The 20,346-nt window shown below is 46.1% G+C and overlaps 1 protein-coding gene across 1 annotated transcript in view; it reads right to left on the bottom strand.

Annotated features, from left to right (window-relative positions):
• KATNAL1 (katanin catalytic subunit A1 like 1) overlaps positions 1-20,346 on the bottom strand; it is a 50,163-nt gene that overhangs the window by 17,409 nt on the left and 12,408 nt on the right. Inside the window, exons 4-7 of the mRNA XM_080940453.1 lie at positions 10,946-11,108; positions 1,853-1,980; positions 1,392-1,497; positions 362-520 (exon numbers count right to left, since the gene is read on the bottom strand). Of these exons, the coding sequence (XP_080796579.1) occupies positions 362-520; positions 1,392-1,497; positions 1,853-1,980; positions 10,946-11,108 (556 nt within the window). The remainder of the gene's footprint in view (positions 1-361; positions 521-1,391; positions 1,498-1,852; positions 1,981-10,945; positions 11,109-20,346) is intronic.

Raw genomic sequence — 20,346 nt, forward strand, 5'->3', positions numbered from 1 at the left:
CCCAGCAACAATTTTAAATAAACCAGTAGGCAACAGTTTTAAATAAACCAGTATCTAATGACAGATCTGCCTCTAGCTGACTTCTAAGGTATTCTGTCTCATCAGTGTGCCTGATGTCCAAACTGCCAATCACCCTCACTGGACAGGATGCCAAAGGGCCTTTCTCCATCACATAGAGAAAGATATGTTGAGCACACACTAAGTATCCTACAAAATCCACTATGATCGATGTGTCTACAATTAGTACAAAACGCCAGACTGCTCTCTCAGAAGATCGCAAGGTACACAGACCTGGATTATGAGGAATCACATGCCCAAACAAACAGCATTTGGAAATCCAAATACAGCATCAGTCACTTACCATTTCAAACAGCAGACGGACCAACTTCTCAGACTCGCCTCTGTACTTAGATGTCAGGGTAGAAGAAGAGACGTTGAAAAAGGTTGTCCCACATTCAGTGGCAACAGCTTTAGCCAGCATAGTCTTACCAGTCCCTGGAGGGCCGACCATCAGCACACCCTGAAATTTCAAGATGAGTTAAAAAACGCAGAATATTTAGATGCTGAGATCAGTGCATTGAGCAAGTGTATCAAGAAGATGAATGCCAGATGTGGTGGCTCACACCTTCAATCCCAGCACTCTGGAGGCAGAGGAGGTGGATCTCTGAGTTCAAGGTCCGATTGGTCTGCAGAGCAAGTGCCAGGACAGCCAGGGTCACATAGAGACCCTGTCTCAAAACAATGAACACACAAGCTAAGGAAACAAGACAGTTCTTTCTCCAGGTGTCTCTCATGTCAGAGGCAGCCAGAGATAAGCCCATAATTGTCAGTCTGAGCGTGTATGGTGGCTATAATTCTAGCCTGTGGGAAGAATGCATAACTGTTCTGGGGCTAAGAAGATGGCTCAGTGGTAAAGAGAATGCACTGCCCTCACAGAGGAGCTGCGCTCTGTTCCCAGCACCCACATAAGGCTCCCAAGCACCTGTATTTCCAGCTCTAGGGAATCTCATGCCTTCTTCTGGTCTGTGGAGTCACTTGCACTGTTATACATGCATGAGCGCGCGCACACACACACACACACACACACACACACAACACATAGTTTAATTTGCTTAACTTTTTATTTACAGAAAGAGACATCCAAACATGCTTAAAAATTAGCCCCTACCTCAGCAGCTGAACACATGGCTTTGAAGACAGCAGCCTCACTGCTGTAAGCCCATCTCTCTTGCTGTGTGGCTGAAGGATATCTCAACTACAAATTCCACCCAGGAGTGGGGTGAATGTGAGCCGCCCGACTGGCTGACTGATGGTGTTAGCACACAGGTCCATAGTAGTGGTGGCTTTTGTTAAACAAGCATCCACACTCCAAGGCTGTTGGACATACTCACCTTCCACGGCCTTCTAATCCCCTTGAAAAAGTCAGGCATCCACATGGGAAGGACAACAGCTTCCCGGAGCAACTTCTTAGCTTCCTCCAGATCTGCTATGTCATCCCTTTGAAAGAACAGTGGCAATGCTTACTCAAGCCACGCCTCTGATTTGTGGCCAAAGGTTATTACTTTAAATAGGTTTACTTACAAAACTGTCCTTTATTAAGACTGCATTCTAATTCGTACTATACAAAAATGACCAGTGAGAACATCCTGGCATTATTAATTAGAATACATTAGACAGCTAGCAAACTCTGTCAGCATGTCAACAACAAGCTAACATGTAAAGCATCCTTGGTCAGACGCTGACAGAACAGTTATTACAGATGAAAACATCAGGAGACTGGGGAGGAGGGAAGATTCACAGCAAACCACCCCTACGATGAGCTTTCTTCACTACTATAACTCAAGACTCTCACCAGTGAATGCTAGGGTTCCTGGACACAATGTCCCTCTCCAGGGCTTCCACCAGATCCTTGTCATACCCAGCACCATCAAACTTGGGAATCTCACCATCACTTGCGCCGTCTTGCATATTTTTCCTTGCCTGGAGGCATGAGTAAAAGAAGTTATGGCCAGTAATAAAATAACTCTAATTGATATCATTAAGCTGTCAATATATATATAATGCATCTGTGTGTCCATGTATGTGCATGTATACATATATGTGTGTGTGTGTGTGTGTGTGCTTGTGTGTCCATGTATCTAGGGAGTGTACATGGGGCAGAGGCTAGGGGTGAAATTCAAGCCTGTATATGCTGGGCAAGTACCTTAGCACTGAGCCTCATTCCTGCCCAGAGAAATCTCCTTAAAAATACCTTCTTAGTATTTAGAACAGTATCTTCTGATTGCCTAGATGCCATCCTACCCGATTTAATTCAGCAGAAGTGTCTCAGCTGGTCAGACTTATGTAACCCGAATCACGTCTAAATTCCTTGGGGGGCAGTTCCAGGTGGGAGTTCACTGGCCCTCACTGGATCCGATGGGGGGAAGCCTGCCTCTGACTCACTGGATTCAAAGCACGTGCACCTCTCCTAGAAAACAGACAGCTGATGTGCAAAGGGGAAATGAATTACTGGGCACTGCCCTTGTGACAGAACCTCATACAATGCTCATTTAATGTAACAGTCCAACGCCCCGGCTGCTTTCCTTTCTTTATGGATAAGGAAAACAGGCCTTGGGAAAGCCAAGTAACTAAGTGCTTCTTTGCTTTTTTGCAAAAGAGCCCTGACTGTCCTGGACTTGCTTTGCACACCAAGCTGGCCTCGAACTCAGAGAGATCCGCCTGCTTCTGCCTCAAGCGCCACTATACCTGGTGCTTCTCTGCCTTTTGACTAAGATGAAATGTAAAGACTAATTCAGACTCCATTTACAGGTAAAGGCTGGGACAGAAAATATAGCTCAGGCCTTCCTGTCTTCCTAAAGCAGCCCCTTTCATGGTTGTCCAATTTCTCAGCTAATGGAAATGATTAACAAGTGCAGTGAATAGCCGAGCAGACAGATTCCCCCAAAGCAGCCAGCACAAAGGCTACAGGCAAGATGGACCTGGCTTGTACTTACAAGCTTTCCCTGGCTACTGAGTCACCACACAGGACTCAGTGGTCACCTCCAGGACAGCTTTTGGGGCCCCATCACAGAGTTACTCATCATGGCCCCGAGCAGTGTAGTAAGATCCAAGCTCTCCCACCTCCCTCGGCTCAGAACTGTTCAGACTCATTGCTCAGAGGACCTTTTCAGCCACAGGTTCAAGACCTGAAGAAGAGTTTAATCTATCCTAAATTCTTTTACTAATATGGTGGCTTTAAGAAAAAGAAAGAATTCGAGGCTGTGAATCTATGAGGGACAGGGCTCTGCAAGCTCCCTGCCGTGCTGTGGAGGTGAATGTGAAAATGCTGAGTTCTCAGGGATTTCAGCCACAAGAAGACGGTAATGAGTGGAGCCACGCCCCTTCAAGAGCATCAGCCCTGTTTCTCTCTGATATAAAATGAAGGGCAAAGGGTTCCAGTGAGGAGACCACAGAACAGAGCAGACTTCTCCAGTTCTACTTCTGAGATAAACAGAGACGTACAATCAGTACCAAAAGAGAGCCAAATGGCTCATGTGGCAGATGTTCTGATCTTCTGAGTAAATGGCCAAACAGTATTCTGGTGACCTGATCTTAGGACTTACTTACTTGGGCAGACTGGTGCTAGGGCTAGGCTAAGTGCTTAATTAAGGCGGCATGTACTAAAACAAGCTTCTAAGCGTCAGGACACAGCAAACAGTATCGACCAACTTAAAACAAGCTCTATCTCAGATCACATTTTACGGCGTGGCTAGGCCATGGCTATGAGTCAATCCCTGGGAATGCTACGACCATTTTCCAGTGTTCTAGAAACAACGCAGTGACAGCATCAACAGGAGCCAACGTGATTTGAGACTTGGAAAGTGAGGTTAAAATTTCACTTTTACACCAATGCCCACATGACAGGGAAGCTCCTCACACACCGAGAGGAAGGAAAAGCCCTATCTCTGTCTCAAAGAAATGGGAGTCATGGGAGCATCTGAAGGTGTCTGCAAGCAGGTATTACACAGCTCACCTGATTGCAAGCATGGTTTCAAGGCAGAGTGGGGATACACTGTGGACCCCCACTGACCATCTATCTAGTTCTGTGTGGGAAAGCTGAGCTGTTGAGCTGTCAACATGACTGAGGGCAGGATGGACAAATGGGCGGCACCCAATCTGACCTGCACTTCAGACAACCCTAGTGACTACCACAGGGGGAAAATGATGGGAAGGGGGAGGAATCAAAGACGTAAAAGCCTTTCCTGAAGAGAGGAGACGCCAGTGCGGGCCAGTGAATGACCAGGCCAGTCAAACCAAGAAATGAGAGGAGGGCAAACCTGCGAGGCTACAGCAAAATCACAGTGAAAGTGGGTGAGAAGTGTCCTTATCACAAACATAAATTAGGACGGGGAGAGCTAGTACACATGCCATGTGCCTGGGCAGAAGCAGCCGGTTAGCTGCACTACTTTAAAAAACACACAGCTTTCAAGCAGTGAAGCTTACACCATTGCTTGGCACACTGGGACTTACACAGAACACGAGACTGGAATGTCACAGAGTGACCTCCGAGCTCTTTCCTTAGATTTGTGCACAAGTCATTCAGGTGAGAATTAGCAACCCTTTGACATTGTGGGAGCTACAGACATTTTTCTTTTCACTAAAGCAAAATAGTTAGCTTCTTTGTACTCATTTCTAAGTCATTCAAGACACCTTGCATAAGGATCTTCTGTAAGTAATGCCTCTCATTCTATCTGAAGAAAACGAAGCTCTAAGTGACAAAGCAAATATTTATAGCTTACAGTCAGTGACTGGCACAACCTGTCCCCAAATGCAAATAGCATGTGCATTTTCCTTTGCAGCCTCTCACACGGTGGGACTGAGTGATTGAGATCCAGACAGCAATTGCTCTGCGCTGTGTACTTCGCAGACCCATCACTGAATGAACTACACCACTGAAGGGTGACCAGCTGATAAATGGCTCACACGTCACAGCACTGGAGGAGGATTCCAGGAAACGTGGGCCACATAAGCTGAGGAACTGCTACTGGAACACCACCGCCCACACGCTTCTCTGACACTGCGGAGACCATATGAAGCAACAGAAGAGGCGGGTTTCAGATCAGCATAAGCATTTTCCTGTTTGTCGGGCAGTGAACCACATAGAGTCGCCGGAATGTCTCGGCTGAACTGTGGACGGCCTGAGCCCCTTCATATGCTTCTCTCAAGTCCAACTTACCCTCTGCTACCCGGACGCAATAGCCACAAACAAATGCAAGGTTTCTTAGACATATCATTATTTTATTCCTTCCTTCCTTCTTTCTTTCCCCCTTCCCTCCCTTCCTCCCTCCTCTCTTCCCTCCTTCCCTCCCTCTTTTTCTTAGTGCTGAAGATTACATCCATGGCTGGATAAGCACTTTTATCAAAGTACTACATTCTCAGCCTCAATATAATAATTATACATATTAAATTTTGTTTGTGTGTGTGTGTGTGTGTGTGTGTGTGTGTGTGTGTGTGTAAGCCAGGGACATCAGATCCCCACCCCCCAGAGCTGGAGTTACAGGGTTGTGAATCATCAGACCAAACTCAGGTCCTCTAGGAGAGGAATCTGTGCTCTTAACCACTGAGCCATCTCTCCAGCTCCAGTACGTCTTCTGTAAAATGCTAATTCTATATCATCTTTTTCATGCTTCTGTCTTCCACTAACAGCTGACATCTGCACTGCTCACAGCATCTGCGTCCTGGGAACTTAGCACTTATCAGCATATCCATTAACATACTCAGTAACACGGGAAATGTTAGCCAAGGATCCCAGCCTGCAGCCCACCAGAGCCCTACTGTCCCACAAAGCAACGCAGGCAGACAATGCAGAGCGACACTTACTGACAAAGATGCAGCGCCCCGCATGCCCGACGAGAACACCAGGAGTGTACCAACAGATCCACAACAGGCTCTCTGCTTACCAATACGCACGCCCTTTCTACAGTGTTTATGCCAGGTTTAGTGTGCCAGGCTCTGTTCTAGGCACAGAGAATACAGCAAGGAAGCAAACAGAGCCCTCTGCCCTGTGTGGCTTTGGCTGAGGTTAGAGGACACAGGACCATGTGCCTCAAGTACAAACTTGTGCCAAATTATTGGAGCCTCCTGGTTTCTTCTGGATCCAGCCGCTACTGATTCAGGTTCAGTGCTTGCCGACTGGACTGCTGCTGCTGATTTGTGTTTGGAATCGCCCCAGGAATCGCCCTGTCCTGCTAACTTTCTTTTGTCCTTGACTTTGATCCATGGACTAGAAGGGAGGCTGAAGCGCTAGAGGATCCTTATTAAAGTAAGTTTTGAAAAATCTAAGCCTACACGCCCCTAATGTGTACTTACTAAAAATAGATGCACATCAGAGAAGGAAAAACTCTCCAAACTGGCACTAATCAACAGTTCCAGACTAGACAACTCAAAATTCTACTCACAAGGAAACATTTAATTGTACATAATAGTGTGTAATTATGAGAATTGATGTACAGTATCAGCAAAAGCATAGAGAAATATTACAAACATATTACACGGAGAAAGAAAGAAAGAAAAAGTAAAAGTCAAAAATCCAGCTTCTAAAAACAGGTGCTACTAATCCCTAAAACAGCAGCATCCTCAAACAAGATGCTACTAACTCATAAGGCATCATAGCACAGAGTGCTGGTCACCCTAGGAGAGAAGGAATCAGCAAAGACCAGGAGAGATCCGGACCAGAGCTTCTGATTCCCGAGGTGCCAATGGTCTTTCTTGATCTGGGATGGTCACATTTATGATAAGAAAGCTACAAGTGTTACTACAGAAACTGTCTTTTTGGTTTATGATAGACAATTATTTTATTTTTAAAAATTTTATAAGCTAGTTGTCAAACACACTTAATACTATTAAACCTCATCAACAGCTTAATACACACACACACACACACACACACAGATTACCACTATCTGTGCTCTAGAAGTTTCTTCAATCTATATGCATGGTGGAAACCCTGCAGAATAGGAATCACCCACCTCATGTAGGGGTTGGGTAAGATGCTGAGCCTGTCATCACAGACTCAGCTCTCCCACAGAAACTGGTAAGTGCTCTAAGTTAGGGCTCATTTTAGTGCTGTTGACTGATTAGAGTTTTAAAAGTGAAGATAAAAATGTCAATGCAACGTCAGCCTTAAAGTATCTCGTTGGATGCTCAGAGGGTAAAACCCCACGGGAAAGCAGGAAGACCTCAATGCAGATGCCCAGTGTGCAGGTGAAAAGCTGGGCGTGGCAATGCCACTTGTAATCCCAGTGGGAGGAAGACAGAAGAGGACCCAGAGCTTGCTGGCCAGTCGCCCTCACCAACTACAGCTTAGGGTCAGCAGGACCCTTATTAAAGACCCTGTCTCCAAAGACAAGGTGGAGAATAGTAGACACCAGGTGTCCACCTCTGACCTCCACACACAGGTATGCACATGCACGGGCACCCACACCTAGACAAACACACTTGCATACATATGTGTACCATACACACATGTGCACATATACACACATGTGGTTTCTACTGTTTTTACAATATAGAAAAACACTAAAAATAACTATTCTCCTAACATTTGAAAATGGTCCTATTCATCAGTGCTGCATGAGTCACAGAGAAATGAGCCAAGTTCCAAGATCCTGTGCCTTTCACTGCTTTACTACCATCTTACCAAAGAAACCAAGTCACCAGCCAGCATCCACGGCTACACTGAATTCCTCCATCACCGCAATCACAGGGAGACGGGGATGTGAGTGGGCCCGATCAGGGCAAGTGTTCTCTGAAGTCCATCAAGAACACTGGACGTTTGTCTTTCCTAAATCATGGACCAACTGCCACATGTGGCTTATGTTAAGCATATCTGCTATGGGCTCACATGTGCATATATATGTATGCACATAATTATATATGAACACACACATTTCCAGTTCTTCAACACACATCAGCACCTCACATGAGATAATAATTCATAAAATGTTCAACTATGATTTATGCAGTGTCTTAAGTCACTGTTCACATGTGACGGCTCATGTTCATCAGTTGGCAGGTGTCAACAGAATAGTCCAGTCTGGTGTCCAGTGTCCCGCCATGTCTGTGTCGCAAAGCGAACCACAAGACCAGCATTCACCAAGACCATTGGTTATATTCAATGTACCGAGAGCAGTGAACTCTGGGAGCGTGCCTGGCCCTCCTTTAATCTGAATTCCACTTAGAAGCACATGTAACCATGACCATGGGATCACGCAGGACACTGCTCACTAACCAAAAATTAGCTAAGGCAACATGGCCAGCATTTGAGAATCTGAGCTTTCTAACTTATGTTTACTCTTTAAGATAATATAAAGACATTTCTTCTATTCCCCCATATTTACTTGTAATATATCCTTTCTAAATTAAAAAAGGCATTTGTTATTTCTACATAAAACTCTGATTCTCAAGAATTGTAAAAATATAACTTATTGTCAATTAATTCTTGGTGAAAATGGCCAGTGCCCCTTTACTGCATGACTAAAGATGCACATCCTTTTAAGATAGAATTCAGGGTGAGGTAGAGTGACTTACATTTCTCAGCATACTTCTACATTGACACTAAGCTTAAATGACAAAATGGTAAATTCAGTTCCTGCATGTGCTATAGTCTGAGCATGCAGGCTCCTCCAAACGTCATGTCAAAACATAGTCTCAAGTATGTTGCCATTAAGAGGCCAAAAGATGCCTTCACCCGCCTGAGGTTCAGCCGTTTACAAAATGATCTAGTGTTTTACTATAGCATCCAAATAGACCAAGACACTGGGTACACTCAAATAATACCAAAAGCACAGCTTAATTGCTCGTGCCACTCCTGCTGGCAATGAGGAATAACCAGATGTCAGGCAGGCGTCCTCTATGTGAGACAAAGTCTCACTGTGTAACTCAGTGGAGCCAAGCTCATGACCATCCTGTGTCAACCTCCTGAGTGCTGGGATGACAGCCAGGTACACTTTATTCGTTTACATTTGAGTTTATGTTTGTTGTATGACTAACACTAAGTATATAGCCAGTAAAAATGTGTTAAATTACGGTACGCACTGGCTATGTGGACAATCCTGTGGTTCTCAGGATTAAAAAAGAAACATGGCCTCAACATCAAATCATTGTGCAAAAAGACTGCTGCTTATTTCAAAAACAGCATTTTACACTTAGACCTAGTCTGAAACCTATCAAAAGTTTAAAAAGAAGTGGAAAAAAAAAAGATGCAATCTCTCACAAAATTTACCAGTATTTTTTTAACCAGTGTTTTTTTTTTTTTTTTTTTTTTTTTTTTTGACAAAAAAAATTAATGGAAAATTAAAGTCAAGATAGAAGTATGCTGAGAAATGTAAGTCACCCTACTTTAACCTGAATTCCATTTAAAAATAATTAAAATAAAATAAGACTCTTTCACACCATATCACATTGTGTTCTAAAACTTGGGCACACATAGATTCCAAAGTGTCAGAGCGACAACAGAGTGTGCAGCACCCACGGAGAGCAGTGCTCCCACTGCTGCTGTGTGTCCTGCACTCCTAAACACACAGTTAGAAGGCAAGTAGGCCAGGACCCTTGACAGGATTTGATTTAGTGTAAAGGCCTTCACCTGCTGAGCCATCTAATGGGCCCAGAATAAATTCTTTTTATCCTTAATTTTTTAGACCTATAAAGTAATAGAAGCAGCTTTCAGAATTCTATACATGAATAATAATCTATTAGACTATGAGATTACACAAGTATATAACCATTTTTTGCTTTTGTTTATTACTACATGGACCAGGTTAGCCTTGAATTCCCAAAGCTCTGCCTGCCTGTCTGCCTGGGCGCTGGGACTAAGGGTGTGCACCCGCACAGTGAGCCTAAACCTGGGATCTTAATGGGCGGTAGGAATCAACACGGAGAACCAAAAGCAGACAAACTCCAGGCCTTGCTCCTACTCGATCAGTGTGCCTTAACAGCTCTGTCATTAAGCTCCTCGGCAGGCCACAGGCCACCTCGAGAGCTTCTAGAACTAAATGCTTGTAAACTTAATTAACTAAATATTTTCAAGATAATACTATCTTTATTTTGGGCAATATAATCTGATTTTTCTGGCCTAGCTCATTTCATTGTTTTTTTTTTTTGTTTGTTTTTTTTTTTTTTTTTGGTGCCACACCCCAACCAAATGATTGAAAGAGGAATCTATAACAGCCCCCGTGATCTCTCCATCTTCATGTTCAAAGCAGCCTCAGAAACTCTAGTCTCTGTCGTGATAATGAGATCAGAGACAACTACACTTTTCAAGTTAGCATGACACTTCCATATTTGTTTTTTAAAAAGTAGTTCCTTTTATTTCTGTGGTGACTCAGAGTATCTCTCCTACCTCCTCAACAACGGTAGAAATAAGAAAGGTTGATTCTCCACTGATAGGCTGAATACGCAGCTTGTCATTGACAGACAGTTACTCAGAAACATTGTAAACGAGAACCGCTTATAACCCGGAGGCACACGTGTGACTCTGACAGCTGTTGCTGGCTCCTCTTGCTCTCAGTTGAAGACTCACACTTAAAAATTGAGATTGATTCAGGGGCAGATTTCTTCCCTCAAATCCAATCCAGACTTCGATGGTGGGTGAGGGAAGGGGGTGTCTGTCCCTCACTGGGAGACAACTGGAGTACCCATCCTGTACCTTAGGGGTTTTTCGTCTCTGAAAATGGAGTAGGGCTGTCTCATGAACGACTCATGAATGCTGCCCACAGCCTTCCAGGGACCCAGATCCACTTTATCAATACACTAATACCCCCGTGTGTGTGTTTACTACACCTCCGATATTGTGTGTATTGCAATGTGGCCTTTGAAATATAAAGAACACCAAGGAACCCTGAGAATTCAACACCAACCACAGTATCCACCAAAGCCCAGGCTGTAAGGGAATGAACCGGAGTCTTGCCTTGTCATCTCTCCCTCTTGCTCTATAGTCCTTGTCCCGACTTGCAGGTTTGTCACTCTTCGATATCTGGTGTGCTCGGCCCACAAGTCCCCGGGCTCCCGCTCCCACGTCTTTCCGCAGGGGCCTCACTTCTCGATTGGGACGCCTGATTTGAGGTGGTGCTCTGACAAAAGAAAGACAGTTAAATAACAATTAACCAAAGCCAGAAATGCAAAACCGTCTTACTCAAGAGACTGTCACAATTTTCCCTACCATATCATGGTTGATACAATTATTAAATATAGGTGACACCTATGGATACTTTGCCAAAGTAACTAACTGCCAACAGAGGGCAACCTGTGTCCACGGGTTAACCTCAGCAGCTGGACTCTGCTATCTTATCAGATCAGTTAACTTAGAAACAACGAAAACCTTTATATTGAAGGATGAGACTTAAAACTATTTGAATAATCTAGATATTTTCTTTTTTACAACCAAGACAACTTTCTCCACTTAGCTGGAAAAGCCAGCATGTCTCTATGCAAATTATACACGGCAGGGCCCAGGCCTGACATATTCTTATAAACAAAGCCATTTATGTGGGAAAATATATCCATGTCTATTGAGTGTCAGAAATTATTATAGGACTCTGGGTGTGATTAGTAATTTCAACAAATCCAGATGCTCACAGCAGCACATTTTGCTGGTACCTTGCAGCTTCCATTGTGCAAGGCTGAGCCTTAGAGGCTTCTCAGCACAGCACTTAGGCACAGCACTCTGGGTGGGGACTCTGCCCCTTCTCCCTTTCTCAAGCCATCCATCCCTGTTTCCCCACCCTCTCCTGCCACCCCGCATGGCCACACTGACATCTGCGGGTGTTCTGATCCCTGCGTTCAAGTGCTTTTTCCTCTCCGCAGCACACTGACTGTCCCTTCTCTAGGCTCATGGGCAGTGTATTTTAGCTCTCTCCCCTTTCCTGAGGTTTTCATTAACATTTATTTATTATACACACTAATGGATCCATTGTGACGTTTTCACACGTGTACATAATGTGCTTTAGCCACACCCACACCTCATTCGTCACCCTCTTGCTCTCTACTAACCCCTTTGCTCTTTCAAACTAGCTCCTCTCCTCCCTTTCTCTCTCCCTCACCCCAGCGTGTGTGCATGTGTGTGTGAGTGTGTGTGAGTGTATGAGAGTGTGTGTGCTCCGATAGAAGAGTTTCCTTAGCGCTGCCCATTGAAGCATGTGCACCCAAGCAATGGCTACACCCCCGAAACGTCCATTAAATGGGGGAAGACTGGGGTCCTAGGGCCCCTCCCGCTTCCATGATGGGGTGCTGAAGGTTTCAGTCTTGTGAAGATCATGGGCATGTAATCTCAGGCTTCTCAGCACAACATGGTGGAAATCAGCATCCCACTGTGCTGGGAGAAATCATCCCCCACCCTCCGTCCCAGCTCTTCCGTCTTCCCACCGCTTTGTGTGCAGAGTGTAACCCTGCAGAATGGAGGTTTCATTCATTCCCAGGTTTCCCTCTGGTATCATAGAAAGCGGCACAATAACAGTGAGTGTGACTAGTCAGGACCGTGGATAAACCACGCTCAAGGAGCTATGAAGTACTAATGCAGTCCTAACGCTACGGTCTGATGTAAAATAGCTCTCACGGCCTTATGGGTGTCACTTGGTCCCTCGTTGGTGGCACAGCCTTGAAGAAGCGAGGCCTGGCTGATGGCATGTGTTGTCTGGGGTATGCTTTTGGAGTGCAGCCCTGTCTCAGCTCTGCACCTTGGCCCAGTCAAATGAGCAGCTGCCTCATACTTCTGCCTACCTGGACTCCCGCGGTCACGCCTTAACTTTCGTGATGCAGTGAAATCCCCAGATACCTGAGTCAAAATAAGTCATTCCTCATTAGGATTTTGTCACAGCCATGAGGGAAGTAACCATTACATAAAATGAACAGAACAAGCAAAACCAAAAGAACCCCGTGGCATATTCATATTGTTGGCGTCTGCTAAGAGTAAGATCGGCTGCTGAGAACCACACAGGTATCTAAGGCTACACACACTGACACCTCCAGCCTCAGTGTGGTCTAGTCCAACAGACTGAACAGCCATTGTTAGTTACAGCTAGGGATGCTGCTGGCCCCAGGAGAAGGCAGAAATAAAGGAACAGTCGTGTGAGAGGAACTGGGGACGAGGTCACAGCAAAGTGACCAACAGATGTTCTGGAAACTGAAGTTGTATCACATTGTTGCTTTTACATTTTGTATTTTTCACATTATTGCATTTTCTCTTTTGAGAAAGGGATAGAAAGTGGTTGGGTGCCATTCTGCTTTATGTATTTTTGTGAATGCAGAAACATCTTTTCTGTATCAGTCAAGGGCATCTGCAAAGCAAAGAAACAAGCATCGCCTCTCCGAACACGTCAAGTTCCTCCGATTGCTGGCAGTTGTGCTTGGCTTGCTATTTAGACTGTCACTGTGGTCCAGCTTTTTAGACTCTACTCCGGCACGGAGCCTCTGCTCACCTTCAGCAGCCCAGCCCCCACAGCTGTGTGCATCTGCAGTTGCTGGGCTTGCCCGGGAGGCCTTGACGTGAATCCTCAGACAGTTCTGACTCTCGGCTTGCTACTTAGCAGCTGCTCAGAAGCCCTACCCCAGTTCCCTTCATACACACATCTGGCTTGGTAAGCTATGACATAAGACTCCTTCCTATCCTGTTCAGGGGCTGCCGCTGAGCTTGGCCTGCCACGCACTCGTCTGATGAGCTCACAGAAGGCCTGGATGAAGTGCTCAACCAGCTGTAGGTGGCATCTTTGGCAAGCCCCGCGTCTCGTGGGAAGTCTGCATGTGCTCTCTGTGTCTTCAGTTCCAGCTCACTGCAGTTGGATACTACATGTGTAACAGACTCTGTCAGTGTCCCAGAGGACACCCTGGTTCCACTCTGCCCATTGCCGCACCACTGCACGATGTCACGCTTCACTGTGGGGACATGTGACAACTTCCAGGATGTATAAGCAACAAACTCAAGAGGCTTCTTTAAAAAGAGGCTTGATGGGGCTGCACGGTGCCACTGATCTCGGCCCTGACCGTCAAAAAGACAGTGTACCAGCAGCTGTTCAAAACCACAGAGCAACTAGCTAGTCATCCTGGCACAGTGAATGAACACCAGCCTGGGGGTCTACACTGAAGTACCATTGAAGAGTGACAGAAGAGATTAATATTCTAAAAAGACAGGCCGATCGCTTATTATTAACAGACCGTCACCGTGAGAACCACCAAGTGCTCGTCAGCAGCGATGAAAGCAGAGAGATGACTAAGGAGCAGAGATGTGGAAGCCGATATGGGCACATCCCTTCAGGAAATGCTTCTGGAGTGCCTACCCGGCACCACACATTGATCTTGGTGCTGGGGATGCAAGTCCCAGCTTGATCAAGTCCCAGGGGCAGGAATGGGTGTATAGGGGGAGTGACTGGGAGTCTAGGACTCCTAGTAACTAAGGAGAATGGCCCATAGGTTAGGCTCAGCAGCAGACAGCAGCTGCCGGGAAAAGCACAGCGAGGCAGAGACTCCGCTGCAAACGTGGAAGTGAGCGTGCTCCGGTTCCGCTGCGTCTCTCTGCTGCCTCCCTGCTTCCCGCATCCTAATACACTAGAATGCCTATGTTCCGTTGCCTTTTCTAAAACAGAAATAGCCGAATTTAGGGGGCTAGAGAGACGGCTCAGTGGTTAGGAGTACTGCTGCTCTTGAAAAGACCCTGGGTCAGTGCCCATCACCCACACGATGGCTCACAACTACCTGTAACTCAGTTCCGGGGGATCGGATGCCTCTTCTGGTCTCTGGTGTATGGACATAAAAGACAAAGCATTTCCACACATAACATAAAAATAAATCTTAAAAATTATCTTAGGCACTCACTATAATAAATACCTAGATTTCCAAAATTCAAGTATTTTGTAGCAGAAGACAGATGTTTCCTACAGAGAGCTGACTAAGAAAAACAATGGAACATTTAAAAATCGAGAACAAAGCTCAACAGGATGCCTTCCCCTTCTGAGACCTGGACCCTCACCTTCCTGTGAACTGACAGCAGTACCTGTACTAGGAGCTGGTTCTCTGCACTTGCACCCTACTCTGACTGAGCTTTCTGTCTAGACCACTGCATCAGCACCACCGCATCAGCAACCCCCATCAGCACCACCACATCAGCACCACCGCATCAGCACCACCACATCAGTACCACCTCATCAGCACCACTGCATCAGCACCACCCATCAGCACCACCAAAATCAGCACCATCATGTCAGCACCACTTCATCAGCACCACCACATCAGCACCACCGCATCAGTACCACCGCATCGGCACCACCGCATCAGCACCACCACATCAGCACCACCGCATCAGCACCACCACATCTACACTGAGACCTGAAGGGTACTGGCCTGCAGCAATGCTTCTCACCCAAGCATCATCTTTCCACTATGGCATTCAGCACAGCCCTCCTGGCAGCACAAGCGTTTGGCCACATTCTCTGAATGGAGATGCCTGGGATTCCTCAACCTCCACGCGCCTCCACCCCCCTGGTCAATGGGACCAGCTGAGCCAACTGTAGACCCACTGTCTCATCCTGGACCCGGTCTGTCGCTCTCTGCCATTCCAATCTAACTGCACACACGTGGCACGAGCTTGCAATCTCGGACCTGGAGAAGCTGAGACAGGCAGAGCATGGGTTCGAGACCAGCCCAGCTTTCACAGAAGATCATGTCTCCAATAGCCAAATAGAATTTTAGGATGTGTCTTTCTAAAACTATTCACTGACTTGAGGTGAGCTCATGCTACTAGATCCATCTGACTCCCAGACCTTGTCCTGGAGTGGCTGTTTGTGGGAGGTTATGAAGATGAAATTATAAACCATGGACAGAACTCAGCAAATGCCATTTATTATTGGGACAATTCACCCATCTACCTACATTCTCCTAACAACCTGACATCAGAGGCCATCCCATATTCCAGAAGATAATATAATCCAGGGAATGGGTGTAACACTGCAGGCACTGGTGTTAGTCCATAACCTACTGCACCATATGAAGAACATCCTTAAAATGTCTGCCTCCTGAGGTGGGGACTTACAGTTCACTGGAAAGTCAGTTGTGTTGGAAGGTGTTTTGTTGGGGCAAACATATGAAGGAACGTTTAGCTGAAGCAGACACAGGAGAGAAGATGTTCGGCTAAAGCAAGCACGTGAAAGGACACGTGACGAAAGATGCTGTGCTAACCGCACAGATGTACTGGTCCACCTTACACTGCGTAGTTGAGCTACGTTTGTCGAGACTCCATAGAGAGAAACACACCAAAAACCTTCTGGTGCTGTGCCACAATTTCTTGCTGCTTCCCTGGACTTGGGGTGATTGGCACAGTGATGTCAGCTGAGACAGACATCTGTGGTGAGGCCAGACATGTGCAGAACACGTGGTGCTGGCGGGAGTATAAGTAGAACTCGAACGGTGATGGAGGCTGAGCTAGGCTTGCTTCAGAGCTAGCTGTGCAGTGCTTGTGGGTCTTGCATCTTCTCTGAGCTTTGCTCTCCTGAGAGGCACAGGTGGGAGCATCTCTCCTGGCGTTCCTCCCTGGCCCCTCCTGACTCGAGCCCAGATGAGGACTGGCTGTCTGCTAGGCTGTGGCACCACTGCTGATTCACGTTTGCCATCCCAACTCCACAGAACTGGGCTGCTGGTGTGTTCGTGGAGTGGATCAAGCTGCAGCTGCTGACCCGTGGACTGAACTGCTGATTTCCAGACAGCACAGACGGGAGTTGTTCCAAGGAACCTTTCTAAACAGGCCCACTTCCCCTGTGTCCTTTCTTTCCCACTACCTCTGGTGGGTTGTGGGAGGTTAAAGCATTTAAGAACCGTCATTAAAAATAGACAGTTGAAAAAACGAAAGTTACAGTCTCTAGCTAGGCTGTCACTGTTAAATAACTACCGCCACCCTCCTGTAGTCTGTTCTCTGCTCTAATCCTAGCCATCGATGGTTATCTGGGCCCACCATTCTCTCATTCTCACTGGCCATTAGTCACCAGGTTAAGCCCATTTTACCCAGAATGCCCTTGTGCCCACCTACAAGACCAAACACTGTCAGGGCAGGGGCCAGCTCTGTTTGTGCGTCCCATCAAGTGTGCCCCAAAGCGGGTGCAGAGCTCTGTAGGTAACGAGTGCCAGCACCCCTGAGGCCAAGCTCTGTGGCCTGTGTCATTGCTACTACACGGCCTGCAGGGCCAAAACAAAAAACAATGCCTGGCGTACAGCAAACATTTACAAAGCACATGGCAGATGCGGCCTGCAGCCGGGTTGGGTGCAGGGCTGTAAAGCAAGTGATTCACACTCACACAGGATGCGCTTGGAGGTAACCTTGGTTACCCTGTGTGACTCTCCAAGCTCAGCAGCACTACTGCAAGGCTGCCATCCAGTAAGTCAGGAAACCTGAGTCAGAACAGAGGTGGCAGACTTACAAACAGGAAGCGAGCTTCCACTCTCTCAGTACTCGACTCTGGCCTTAACCAAATCTTTTTATTATTGGCTGCTTGTTTGTTTTGTTTTGAGTATTGACAGTTACTGAGACAAGCAGGGAACTCAGAGAGACATGTGGCAACAACCTTACTGTGAAGTCTGTACGAAATCCCTGGGACTGAAGGAAAACCAATCTCCTTAAGTGTATATAGAGAAGCATTGTACCATCTCCCCAAGCGTGCGCACACACAAACACTCACACACATCTACAGACCAGAGGTCAAGCATCTTCCTCAGTGGCTCACAGAATGTGAAGCTCCCTGACTTAGCTAGAGCAGCTGGCTAGTAAAACCCAGAGATCTTTCTATCCGTGCCTCTCAGCACTGGGATTGCAGGGACACACTTCTAGGCCCAGTTTTAGCGGGGCGCTGGGGACTCAGTCTCAGGTCATCATGTTTACACAGTAAGCTCTTTACACAATGGGCTCTCTCCCTAGCCCCTCCATCCAGATCTTGATGAAATAGCATTAGAAGGCCTAGCTGGACTTTAGTCATAAAATTACCTATACAGAACAGACTAAATGATTAATTTCAGATTCACATATACAATCTCACTTGCCCCTCCCCCAGAAGGCATGATTGGTTAAAACCTCCCACATGGGAATATAACCTGTATATCTATCATGAAGAAAACCAATAGTTTCTCAGAAATTAAAAAAATAGAAGCTAAAGAGATATATCCGCAGTTAAGAGCACTAGCTGCTATTGTAGAGGACCTGAGTTTGATTCCAAGCATCCATATGGTGGCTCATAATTATCTATAACTCCGGTTCAGAGGATCCAATACCCTCCTTTGGCTTCTGCAGGCACTACACATATGTGGCCTAGAGGTACGCAGGTATGTGTGTGGCCAAAACATGCAGAAACACATGACAAAAATAAAGAAATACTTTAAAAATAGAGCTACCATATGATCCAGTGATCCTTCTTGTGAATATATATCTAAATAAAATTAAATGGGGGTGTTGAAGAAGCATCTGCACCCCTGTGTGCATTTCAACCCTATCCGCATGAACAAGACATGGAAGTTACTTAATGAGATCATACAGAACATGTGGTGAATATAAGATGGACCGTTATCCAGCTTCAAAAAAGACAGTTCTTCTATTTGTAAAAACAACGATGAACCTAGAGGACACCGCGCTAAGTGAAACAACCACCCTGCAGAAAGACACATAGTGCCATCTTATTCATGTCTATAATCTAAAACTGTAGGATCACAGAGCTGCTGAGGACAGTGATGCTGAGGAGAGTGTGGTTACCAAGGCTGAAGGGAGGGGAGACATGGCTTCTTGATCCATTCTGTGCCACTTAACAAACTATCTGAGATGGGGTAATACAGAACGAGCAGAAATGCCTTTGCTCTCATCTACATGCTGAGAAGTCCGGAACTGAGGAGCCCTCACCATCAAGGACAGGCTCCGGACAGGCTCCCCCCGATGCCTGAGGGTACAGAGGAGTGGCTTCTCCTGTGAGGTACATCACCTACACCACCTACACACTAATCTGTCCCCGGGCCCCATGCTCAGGACCCAGCCTCTCAATGCTGCTGCCCTAGGAAGTGAGTTGCCATCACAGGAGCTCTAGCAGACACTCAGACCACAACACTGGTCCACACTGTCACGGGTAAAGTTCCAGTCACACACAAATTAATTCTGGACATCTAGCATACATGAAGGTGACCACAGCTAATCATTTGTGCTATATACTTGAATTTTGCTAAAACCTGTGTTCTCACTACAAAAAAAATTTAAAAAGGCAAATTGTTGAAGTGAGGTCAGTTTAATTGTAGTCATTAATTCATAATCTAATCCCATCATTAAGTTGCACATCTTAAATACAAAATCTACTTCAAGAAGGCTGGAGAAAAAAGATCTACCATTATTTGCTTAGTGGCTCTGAGGACAACACTTGGGGTGCAAGTTAAGAAGACTTGAGTTTGGCCCACAAATTCCTGCAACTGCAGTGAAGTGAGCTTCCAGCCCAGCTCCATTCAGTGCAAGACCCTGCCTCAAAGGAATAAGGCAGAGAGCAAGAGCAGCAGCCTCTTCACACCTCCCTACCCATAGGTGTGTGTGCACACCCGCACATGTGCACACATGCTTGAGTACACACACACACACACACACACACACACACACACACACACACACACAAGAAAAGAAAGAGAAAGAATGAGAATTCTATTGACTATATGCTACGTTAAGTATTGCTCCAGATACAGACAGCCTTAGGTTCGGCCTCACAAGGACAGGTCACCTCAGTAGAGAGCCAGGCTTAGCCCAGCTGTAAACTGTTATCAAAGCCATCTCACTAATATAAGGTGCTAACGAACAAAGGCCATGGTTGGAAGGCTCTGCCCCTGGAGTTTAAGTTTGCTATTTCTCTGGCTCCCGCACGGCCTACTCTCACAGCTCAGTCTTGTCACGCCTAAGGCAATCTATCTACGTTATTATAAAAGATTGCTTAATCTAAGCAGCCGCAGGTGATTTAAAACATGATCGTGAGTAAACTCAGCAGACCCACGACACAGAAAGTCTAACTTCAAAGAACAAGGCAAACGCGCCAGTGGAAGCCACTGTGCGCACGTCTATGATGCTCTGCTGGAAGATGGAGAGGAAGTTCTGAGGTACAAGTCCATAAACCGAACCAGACAGAAGCACAGATGGGCCAGCCCAATGAGTGCTCAAAGCCAAGAACACCGACTGCATCCCTGAAAGGCTTTGTAGGGCAGTAAAGTGCATTTCCCTTTGACTGGAAGCATGATTTCAGTGTGGTGCTCCCACAGAGAAAAATCTTCATTACATTTAAATTATTAATATTTATTTCATTAAGATTTTTAATTTCTTTATTCTAC

This window comes from Micromys minutus, assembly GCF_963924665.1.
Source record: "Micromys minutus genome assembly, chromosome: 29".
Lineage (NCBI taxonomy): Eukaryota > Metazoa > Chordata > Mammalia > Rodentia > Muridae > Micromys > Micromys minutus.